This window comes from Oncorhynchus mykiss, chromosome 12 (assembly GCF_057628025.1).
Source record: "Oncorhynchus mykiss isolate SJ-2025 chromosome 12, ASM5762802v1, whole genome shotgun sequence".
NCBI lineage: Eukaryota > Metazoa > Chordata > Actinopteri > Salmoniformes > Salmonidae > Oncorhynchus > Oncorhynchus mykiss.
This window is the reverse complement of record NC_143033.1, coordinates 58364665-58376672: the sequence shown is the minus strand read 5'-3', so window position 1 is coordinate 58376672 and position 12008 is coordinate 58364665. Positions and strand designations below refer to the sequence as shown.

The 12008-nt window shown below is 40.9% G+C and overlaps 1 protein-coding gene across 1 annotated transcript in view; it reads right to left on the bottom strand.

Annotated features, from left to right (window-relative positions):
• Positions 1–12008, bottom strand: part of LOC110537838 (peripheral-type benzodiazepine receptor-associated protein 1) — a 174203-nt gene that overhangs the window by 46007 nt on the left and 116188 nt on the right. The window contains exons 6-12 of the mRNA XM_036937863.2: positions 5723–5905; positions 4734–4817; positions 4273–4362; positions 3880–4002; positions 3102–3206; positions 845–895; positions 24–56 (exon numbers count right to left, since the gene is read on the bottom strand). Coding sequence (XP_036793758.2) covers positions 24–56; positions 845–895; positions 3102–3206; positions 3880–4002; positions 4273–4362; positions 4734–4817; positions 5723–5905 — 669 coding nt within the window. The remainder of the gene's footprint in view (positions 1–23; positions 57–844; positions 896–3101; positions 3207–3879; positions 4003–4272; positions 4363–4733; positions 4818–5722; positions 5906–12008) is intronic.

The window sequence follows — 12008 nt, the reverse complement described above, 5'->3', positions numbered from 1 at the left end:
ACAGGAGCGTAACGGTACTGTACCAGCTCCCTCTGCAACACAAGCTGGATCAAGTCCTACAACAGAATACATACACACTTAATTTTACACAGAGAAACACAACACATTAACACAATGTATAACAAAGGGTTTACTGACACAATGACAGTATACACTATGATGATCAGTCTGTCGGAGGTTCTTTCTTTTTAAATGGTTGAACAAAAAATTACTGTAAAAACACTAGCAAATCAACTCCAAGGCATTTTTATTTTGGAAATCTTTTCCAAATTATTCCCACGCATAATAGAGAGATATATGTGGTTGTACACAAATGTAAGCAAGGTTTGAAATAATTATGCTTTGGTAAAAATACTATATCTGTTTGGGCTTCTTGGGGTCAATTTGCAGTCTACAAATTATTTGTAAATTTGTCCCGGCCCCCTGACCTTCCGCTCAAGAAAAAATCGTCCCTTGGCTGAATCTAGTTGATGATCCCTGCTCTAAACGAACACTCTACCTCTCACTTCTCTGGGGAGAGAGAGAGTCAGTGATTTCCACAAGGTATTGTGGCTTAGGTAAATATTGATATATTCCCCTCGAGCGTGCAATTTCACCTCAGTCTCATTAGCCATTAGGCCTATACTATAGTATGTAGAGGGAGGCCCTGCCAGGCTACCTTCATGTGAAAGAGAGGGAATGATAATGTAGTGTCTATAGAACTACAACAACCGCACCTCTGCACCAATAGAAATATCATCAGAAACATAGAAGTACAAGATCTAGACCTCTGTCTGCACTATAGAAATACAAGCTCTAGACCTCTATTGGCACCATAAAAATACAAGATCAAGACCAGACTTACCTCCAGCAACTGTACCACCCCCTCATGCTCCCTCTTGGCAAAAAACTCAGCCTGTTGAATGGAAAAATAAACACCGTTTTTTATTTATTAGTTCACATCTAGTCCCTCTCAAAAGTTCTCTCTAGAACAAAACAAACAGCCCTGCACCCAAAGGCTGCCTCCTACTGGACAAAGTCTTAATTACCCATAATATAATTGATGACAACATTTTTGATTGGGTTTTGCTGAGTGATTGCTTGGAACAGGGTTTATTGGCAGTTGTGATTATATACAGTGCATTTGGAAAGTATTCAGACTCCTTGACTTTTTCTACTTTGTTACGGTACTAAAATTGATTAAAATTGATTAAATAAAAAGCAATCCTCAGCAATCTACACACAACAACCCATAATAACAAAGTGAAAACAGTTTTTAGAAATGTTTGCAAATGTATTAAAACTTAAAACAGAAATACCTTATTTCCTTAATATCCAGACCCTTTGCTATGAGACTCAAAACTGCGCTCAGGTGCATCCTGTTTCCATTGATAATCTTTGAGATGTTTCTACAACTTGATTGGTGTCCACCTGTGGTAAATTCAATTGATTGAACATGGTTTGGAAAGGCAAACACCTGTCTATATAAGGTCCCACAGTCAACAGTGTATGTCAGAGCAAAAACCAAGCCAAGAGGTTGAAATAACTATCCGTAGAGCTCAGAGCCAGGATTGTGTCGAGATCTGGGGAAGGGTACCGCAACATTTCTGCAGCATTGAAGGTCCCCAAGAACACAGTGGCCTCCATCATTCTTAAATGGAAGAAGTTTGGAACCACCAAGACTCTTCATAGAGCTGGCCGCCCGGCCAAACTGAGCAATCGGGGGAGAATTGTCTTGGTCAGGGAGGTGACCAAGAACCCGATGGTCACTCGGACAGAGCTCTAGAGTTCCTCTGTGGAAATGGGAGAACCTTCCAGAAGGAAAAAACATCTATGCAGCACTCCACCAATCAGGCCTTTATGGTAGAGCAGACCAGACAAAAGTTATTCCTCAGTAAAAGGCACTGACAGCCCGCTTGGAATTTGCCAAAAGGCACCTAAAGGACTCTCAGACCATGAGGAAACAAGATTCTCTGGTCTGATGAAACCAAGATTGAACTCTTTGGCCTGAATGCCAAGCATCACGCCTGAAGGAAACCTGGCACCATCCATACGGTGAAGCATGGTAGTGGCAGCATCATGCTGTGGGGATGTTTTTCAGTGGCGGGGGCTGGGAGACTAGTCAGGATCGAGGGAAAGATGAACGGAGCAAAGTACAGAGAGATCTTTGATGAAAACGTGCTCCAGAGAGCTCAGGACCTCAGACTGGGGGCGAAGGTTCACCTTCGAACAGGACAACGACCCTAAGCACACAGCCAAGACAATGCAGAAGTGGTTTTGGGACAAGTCTCTGAATGTTCTTGAGTGGCCTAGCCAGAGCCCAGACTTGAACCCGATCTAACATCTCTGAAGAGACCTGAAAATAGCTCTGCAGCAATGCTCCCCATCCAACCTGACAAAGCTTGAGAGGATCTACAGAGAAGAATGGGAGAAAGTCCCCAAATACAGTTGTACCAAGCTTGTAGCGTCATACCCAAGAAGACTTGAGGCTGTACTCGCTGCTAAAGGTGCTTCAACAAAGTATTGAGTAAAGGGTCTGAGTACTTATGTAAATTTGATATTTACATTAGCAAACATTTCTAAAAAACTGTTTTTGCTTTGTGTGTAGACTGATGAGAGAAAACAGTTAAATAATAATGCTGTAACCTAAAAAAATCAAGGGGTCTGAATACACTGCAACCAATCAATTGAATTTACCACAGGTGTACTCCAATCAAGTAGTAGAAACATCTCAAGGATGATCAATGGAAACCGGATGCACCTGAGCTCAATTTCAAGACTAATTGCAAAGGGTCTGAATACTTATGTACGTAAGGTTTTTAAAAAAATGGTTGTAATACATTTGTAAAAAATTCTAAAAACAATTTTTTGCTTTGTCATTATGGGGTATTGTGTGTAGAATGATGAGAAAAAAACAAACAATATTTGATAATAAGGCTGTAACGTAACAAAATGTGGAAAGGGGGACTGATTACTTTCCGAATGCACTGTATATGCCATTTATATAAGCATACATTTTACGTATAGGTCCTGGGAATTGAACCCACTGTCCTGGCATTATAAGCACCATGCTCTACCAACTGAGCTACAGAGGACCAGAGGCCATGTATGGTGCTGCTCACCCGCTGTAGCCGTTTGATCTCATCCTGTTTAAACTTGAGGATAGCCAGTGCCTGCTCATGTTCTAGTTCCAGCTGCTGCCTTCGCTCGGCGACCTCTCGCATATGCTGCAAGCAATCAAAGGAGACACGTATCTCATGTAGTCAAACAACACTTACATAATTACTCTATAGTCTCTACTCTCGGCTTCCATGAGGCAAATTCCCAGACAAATTAAAATGGCAACACTACTAGTAAATGCATACTGGCAACACTACTAGTAAATTCATACTGGCAAACACTACTAGTAAATGCATACTGGCAACACTACTAGTAAATGCATACTGGCAACACTACTAGTAAATGCATACTGGCAACACTACTAATAAATGCATACTGGCAACACTACTAATAAATGCATACTGGCAACACTACTAATAAATGCATACTGGCAACACTACTAATAAATGCATACTGGCAACATTATTAATAAATGCATACTGGCAACATTACTAATAAATGCATACTGGCAACACTACTAATAAATGCATACTGGCAACACTACTAGTAAATGCATACTGGCAACACTACTAGTAAATGCATACTGGCAACACTACTAGTAAATGCATACTGGCAACACTACTAATAAATGCATACTGGCAACACTACTAATAAATGCTAACACTACTATGTTTGTAGTCAAAGTGGACCTGGCCCCAGGGATCTCCGGATTCTTCACATTTGTTCTGAAATAGTGAAACTTGGAAGTGTTGCAACAGAAGACTGGAGGTGAGCCTGTACCTTTAGGACCTGCTCTAGGTTCTCCAGTTTGGCACGGAGTCTCTGGTTCTCCTCGAGAACTGAATCACGTTGAGCGGTCACTTCAGAGAGGTCTTCCCTCAGCTCCTCATTCTCAACCCGGGCCTGAGAGAGAGAGGGATGGGGAGAGAGAGAGAGAGAGATGGGGATAGAGAGAGTACTGACATTCCTCATGACTAGCAGGAGAAGGACAGACACAAAACAAATACTGTCCCATTCCAACATAGAAACGGAAGCCCTTCCGGTCTACTGAAGGTTCACAACAGAAAAGACTACTGAGGGTTCCCAATTTGAACCATAATGTAGAGATTTATTCTGTCATCTAAAACAACCGTAAGCCTAAGAGGCCCTCAATAGAATAGAATGGAGACTGACCTGGTCGAGCGGCTGTGCCTTCCTCCTGAGGAGATCCGCCTCCTCCTCTAGTTGTTCATTTTTGCCCCGCTCATCCTCAAGCAGGCTCTCCTGTCAGAGCACAAACGACAACAAGAAGACAAGACTCAGATTCAACAGCCAGGGACGAAGCCATGATTTCTCATCAGTCCCAGTCAACAGAGAGTATAGTCACTATATTGTAGTACAGCCGTATTATTGCTGTAAATCAGTGGAGGCTGGTGTCACTTTCGTTTCAGGATGGGTGTAATGTAACGGCTGGAATGGAGTTATTGGAACCTTGTGTTTCATGTGGTTGATACTGTTCCATTCATTCCATTCCAGTGGGATGTTCTCACTTCACCAGCTACCGCTGGTCATAACACCTGGTCCACTGGTAGTAGCACGCTGAGAGTACAGTAGTTAACAAACACACGAGTGGATGGCCCCTGAGGATTTCTTACCAAATCTAGACATTTCTTCTGTCTCTTCCTTACTTCATGCTCAAGGTTTTCACATTCTTTTCTCTTCTTACTCAGCTCCTGTTCCTGAAAAGGAAGCCAGAGCATGTCACGTTACAGCGACTACACGACCTGCAAGCGTCAGAAACATCCATATCGGACCCTATTCGCCCCGTTGAAATCTGAACACGGTGTTCGAAATAGGAGCTTTTTTGGCTGCCTATTCCTAAATGTGACACAGGCCCTATTGGCGTCAGACAGTAAGACTATCATGCACATGCACACTGTTCTGTGAGCCTGCCCAGCTACAGTACCATGTCTATGATACCCTGTCGTGTATATCAGATGTCAAAGCATATTAACATATCATTTTTGCGTTTGATGAAAAAAAGTGTCTACACAAATCACGATCAATCTGTTTTGGCTGCACAATAAAATATAAGCTCTTGATTTCCATATTGACCTCTGACATGGTAACAACGAGGTATTAACAAGCTTAGCATTCTTTAATTACTCTAAATGCAGCTTACATGCACAGTCATGCAGGCCCCCCCACCCCCCAGTAGCGAAATGGAATAAAAAATCAAATAAAATCGGCTTATTTCAACATCCATCGCCAGACAAAACAGAATAACCAAGCATTATGATGACTGCACAAGGACTGTTATGTGTGCTGTCTGGGGGGACTCAGTGGCTAATTGACTGACTAGATGCAACAGCTGCAGCACGACAATATTGATTATTAAAAAACGAAGACCTGTGGCCTGATTTGTTCTAACGATTACTTGTCTGTGAGCCATCCTCCAGACTACAAGCAAACCTTACATCATATCCCACTCATAATATCAGTTCAGTCTCCAACAAGAGGTATGTGCATGTGTGTATGTGTCAGTATAGCTAGCCATGACAGGGTTGTATATTGTACGAGGTGAGTGGGTCAATCATATGTGTGAGTGTGTGTGCGTTTGTGGCATTGATGTATTTGTTCTCACCAGCAACTGTAGTCGCTGCTCCTCTGTGTGCTCCTCCTGGTGGGAGAGGCTAGGGGTGGGGGCGGGGCAGAGGCCTCGTGAGGGTGGGGTCACTCGCGACCCTGACTCCTCCTCCTCTCTGGGAGTCTCCTCACACCTGGATGGAGCCTCATCTAACGCCACACACGGGGTCTCTGCTGCAACCTGCCAAGGGCACAAACCAGAAAGTTCACAATTATGCCTAAAAGGAAGACTCTGCAAGATGACGTTGCATGCACAAAGTAAACACATAACGGGACAATTTTCGCAACTACTAAGAGCGTTGAAGCGCGAGGCTAAACTTCTCCGTTGTTTTGGTTCCGTAGTTTCCACGTTGTAGCAGTGTGAAGCGCATCAGTGCGCATAATAATTAAACCTCACTTGATACAGATTAAAGAAGCTAAAGAATTGAGTGAGGCAAGGGCAAACCTTGACACCTTGAGTATTACATAAGTCAACGTAATGAACAGACCTGGAGTTCAAATATCTCAATTCCTTTCACATACATTCAAATTTTGCAAAGTATTTGCAAAGTATACACTTGCAAAGTATTTGAAAAACTCATATACACAGAAAAATTATTTAAAATACCAGATATTGAAATGTATTTGAACCCAGGTCTGGTAATGAAGCACAGTAATCAGAAGTTGCACACTGGCTCTAAGGCGAAAGCCAGACAAGACATAATAATACCCAGACCGACAGAGGTGCAAAGCCCATCATTCAAATCTAAGGAAACCATGACTAAACTATTTTCTTTGGCTAACGGCTTGATTGAAAAGCGTTTCAGTGAATTAGATGTGAGCATCATTCCCCCTGTGTAGAAAGCTGTGTCAAACAAAGTGACTAAAAGAGAACTAGGCAGAATAATAGCAGAACACAAATGTGTAATAACCTCAAGGTTGTGTAATATAAACCTGACTCCCAGCACCAACCAAATGACAGATAGACAGGGATTATAATACAGCTATCCTCCAGCCTTTCTTCCTTCCCAGTGGCCTGACTCCTCGGACTCCTCTACACAGTCATCTAATCCACAGGGAATCCCTCCAGCCTGAACCGTGACTCACATACCAATACTAGCAGACTGGATGTAACTCTTAAAATTATTCTTTAGAAAGGAGAGTCCCTCCTCTCCTTTAATGGATATTCCTTTACGATTATAATACACTGCTCAGAGTTAGGCGCTTCTTAGAGTTAGGAGAAAGAGAGTACTTCTGAACCCATATCAACTAAGCAGAGTAGGAGTGCTGATCGAGTATCGGGCATCCCCTCATATTCATTATGAGAAGGGAAAACTGACGCTGTATCAGCACTCCTAATCTGAGACGCTTTATAAATACAGGCGCTGATGTATTAGTATTCTATTAAGATCCATGTTAGCTACAGCCAAAGCTGCAGGTACTCTTCCTGGGTTCCACAAAAAATAGAACACATGACATAATACATACCATGAATAGACAATTACAGCTGAAGGACAGAACTACATAAAATGACATAACACAAAACACGAATAGACAGGTACAAAACAACGTAAATTATATGTAGCAAACAAATTACAATACATAGAATGAATAGACAGGTACAGAACTACATACATTTAAAATAAGAATACACACTTTTATATTTTTATGCCTTAGCAGTCCATGCAACATGTACTCATAATAAGAGCTACACTGAAGTCATCCATTTTGTTACAGTTGCTTACTGTTACAATTGCAAGTCCTGATCCTAATCTCTCAGAACCCGTTGTTCTGTAAACACTAACGAGAATCTCACAACATTAGGAACCGCCCGTGTCCTTGATTCTCCCGTTTGACGTCAATACTATTCACAATAATAATAATAATAATAATAATAATTGATAGATGCTACTGAATGCAAGTGCAATGAAAATTACAATGGAAACACAATAATTCCTCCAGCTAAGGCTTCAACCACAGATGTCACCCTAGCAACCATGCCATTCAACTCAAATAAATGAACTACAGATGGAGTGTTCTCCTCGCTAAGGCTTCACTTTAATCACCTCAGCAACTGTTGGAGTTTCCTATATCTAAAGTTTCAATTGAATCCTTCACTTTACATATGTAGACTTTTTAGTGCTCCATCATTCCACTCCGTTCAATAAATTGAACAGATTCATCATCAGATTGGGGCTTCTATGAAGTCTATCTACCCCCTGCTCATAGCCATGAGCTACAGATAGAGTATAAATTTAATCCTTCAGCTTCATACGTGGACTTTTTAGAGCTCCATCACTCCACTTCGTTCCATACACTTAAAGTCAGAAGGGCTTCACTTACGTCCTTTGCCCTGTCTAGTGCATAGATATGAACTTAACCAAACATTTGCCGTGTTACAGTCTACCGCCCATAAAGATTTACAGTGCCTTGCGAAAGTATTCGGCCCCCTTGAACTTTGTGACCTTTTGCCACAGTTCAGGCTTCAAACATAAAGATATAAAACTGTATTTTTTTGTGAAGAATCAACAACAAGTGGGACACAATCATGAAGTGGAACGACATTTATTGGATATTTCAAACTTTTTTAACAAATCAAAAACTGAAAAATTGGGCGTGCAAAATTATTCAGCCCCTTTACTTTCAGTGCAGCAAACTCTCTCCAGAAGTTCAGTGAGGATCTCTGAATGATCCGATGTTGACCTAAATGACTAATGATGATAAATACAATCCACCTGTGTGTAATCAAGTCTCCGTATAAATGCACCTGCACTGTGATAGTCTCAGAGGTCCGTTAAAAGCGCAGAGAGCATCATGAAGAACAAGGAACACACCAGGCAGGTCCGAGATACTGTTGTGAAGAAGTTTAAAGCCGGATTTGGATACAAAAAGATTTCCCAAGCTTTAAACATCCCAAGGAGCACTGTGCAAGCGATAATATTGAACTGGAAGGAGTATCAGAACACTGCAAATCTACCAAGACCTGGCCGTCCTTCTAAACTTTCAGCTCATACAAGGAGAAGACTGATCAGAGATGCAGCCAAGAGGCCCATGATCACTCTGGATGAACTGCAGAGATCTACAGCTGAGGTGGGAGACTCTGTCCATAGGACAACAATCAGTCGTATATTGCACAAATCTGGCCTTTATGGAAGAGTGGCAAGAAGAAAGCCATTTCTTAAAGATATCCATAAAAAGTGTTGTTTAAAGTTTGCCACAAGCCACCTGGGAGAAACACCAAACATGTGGAAGAAGGTGCTCTGGTCAGATGAAACCAAAATTGAACTTTTTGGCAACAATGCAAAACGTTATGTTTGGCGTAAAAGCAACACAACTGAACACACCATCCCCACTGTCAAACATGGTGGTGGCAGCATCATGGTTTGGGCCTGCTTTTCTTCAGCAGGGACAGGGAAGATGGATAAAATTGATGGGAAGATGGATGGAGCCAAATATACAGGACCATTATGGAAGAAAACCTGATGGAGTCTGCAAAAGACCTGAGACTGGGACGGAGATTTGTCCTCCAACAAGACAATGATCCAAAACATAAAGCAAAATCTACAATGGAATGGTTCAAAAATAAACATATCCAGGTGTTAGAATGGCCAAGTCAAAGTCCAGACCTGAATCCAATCGAGAATCTGTGGAAAGAACTGAAAACTGCTGTTCACAAATGCTCTCCATCCAACCTCACTGAGCTCGAGCTGTTTTGCAAGGAGGAATGGGAAAAAATGTCAGTCTCTCGATGTGCAAAACTGATAGAGACATACCCCAAGCGACTTACAGCTGTAATCGCAGCAAAAGGTGGCGCTACAAAGTATTAACTTAAGGGGGCTGAATAATTTTGCACGCCCAATTTTTCAGTTTTTGATTTGTTAAAAAAGTTTGAAATATCCAATAAATGTCGTTCCACTTCATGATTGTGTCCCACTTGTTGTTGATTCTTCACAAAAAAATACAGTTTTATATCTTTATGTTTGAAGCCTGAAATGTGGCAAAAGGTCGCAAAGTTCAAGGGGGCCGAATACTTTCGCAAGGCACTGTAACTGAGGTATAGTGCGTGGCCTTTGGACAAATTATTAAAATGAATGAGGTCCCCTTGATATCGAGTTTCCTACAGTTCTCTTATGGAGTTGTTTCCCATTTCCATTTCCCATTCCCCTCACCACACACCCAGCAGCCTCCACCAGTCACACAAAAAAATAAGAATAGACTTTTATACACATCAATAAAACGAACATCAGTAAGCTGACCAGACTATCATATCATCAGGAGCAGTATGTCCTTACTCTACTGAGGCTTTGCTTACAATTGCTTTCTCTGCTCAAAAGCCCTGATATCCTGATGCCAAGGGCACATCTTATCTTTAACTTGAACCCAAACACCAGATGTCCTCGAGAGGGAGATACTATCGCTATTTAGGTTAGACGTGTTGTGCTGTGATGTGAGGATTTATTCGTTTTTTAAAGCTACTTTTGCTGCTTGCTTGAGTGATTTGAGATGGCAAGGAGTTCCATGCTATCATGGCTCTATATATTACTGTGCGTTGCCTTGAATTCATTTTGGCTTTAGGGACAATGAGGAGACCTTTAGTTGCATGCCTTGTGGAATATGAATGTCTGTCAGAGCTGTAAGTTAGTTGACTGAATAGACAGTTTGGAGTTAACACATTCATATTTCTAACAAAAAGCAGAAGTGAAGGCAGACCATCTCTACTCTACTTTGAGCCATGAAAGGTCAACATGCATTTTGTTGACATTAGCTGTCTTGGAACATTTTTAGGGCAATATGTTCTGTTCTGTTGTTAGCCAGCTGTAGCTTTTTTAATGTCTTTCTTTGCAGCACCTGACCATATTGCCGGGCAGTAGTCAAGATATGACAAAACTAGAGCCTGTAGGACTTGTTTAGTCAGTTGTGATATTAAGAATGCTGTTTTGTGTTGTATTGTTTCTGTTTGTTAACATACTGTTAACAAACAGAAACAATACAACACAAAAACAGCATTCTTAATATCACAACTGACTAAACAAGTGAGTAGCTTGGATGAATAAGTTGCCCAAAGTAAACGGCCTGCTCCTCAGTCTCAGTTGCTAATATATGCATATTATTATTAGTATTGGATTGAAAACACTTTAAAATTTCTAAAACTGTTTGAATGATGTCTGGGAGTATAACAGAACTCATATGGCAGGTAAAATCCCGAGGAGAAATTAAAACAGGGAGTGAGAAATCTGAGCTTTGTATGTATACACCAGAGTCCCCAATGAAATCCCCTTGAGATATTAATGATGTTGCACTGCTTAGGGGTTACACTAGATGTCAACCATCAATAGAAATTGTAATGAGACTTCTATGGTGTTATGGGAGTGAACGATAGCAGAATGCATCAGGTGTCTATCAAGCAGCCATTTTCTGATCATGCTTATTCCTCATGGTATTCATTTGTGTTCCATTGCTCATGAAGACAAGAAGGAATACTCCGGTTGGAACTTTGTTGAAGCTATATGTTAAAAACATCCTAATGATTGATTCTGTACTTAGTTTAAAATGTTTCTTCGACCTGTAATATAACTTTTTGAAGTTTTTGTCTGATGTCACGCTGACCAGAATGAGCGTTTGGATATGTATACCAAACACGCTAACAAAAGAAGGTATTTGGACATAAATAGCGGACATTTTCGAACAAAACAAACATTTATTGTGGACCTGGGATTCCTGGAGTGCTTTCTGATGTAGATCCTCTAAGGTAAGGGAATATTTATCATGTAATTTCTTGTTTATGTTGACGTCAACATGGCGGCTATTGTGACAAATTTTTCTGAGCGCCGTCTTATTGCATGGCTGGCTTATTCCGTAATATTATTTTTTTTTTTAAAGACACAGCGGTTGCATTAAGGAGAGGTATATCTATAATTCCATGTGTATAACTTGTATTATTATCTACATTTATGATGAGTATTTCTGTTGAATGACGTGGCTATGCAAAATCACTGGATGTTTTTGGAACTAGTGAATGTAACGCGCCAATGTAAACTCATATTTTGATAAATATTAACTTTATCAAACAAAACATGCATGTATTGTGTAACATGAAGTCCTATTAGTGTCAGCTGATGAAGATCATCAAAGGTTAGTGATTAATTTTCTCTATTTGTGCTTTTTTAAACTCCTCTCTTTGGCTGGAAAAAAAATGGCTTAGTTTGTCTGTGGCTATGTGGTGACCTAACATAATCGTTTGTGGTGCTTTTGCTGTACAGCATATTTGAAATCGGACACTGTGGTGGGATTAACAATGAGAATAG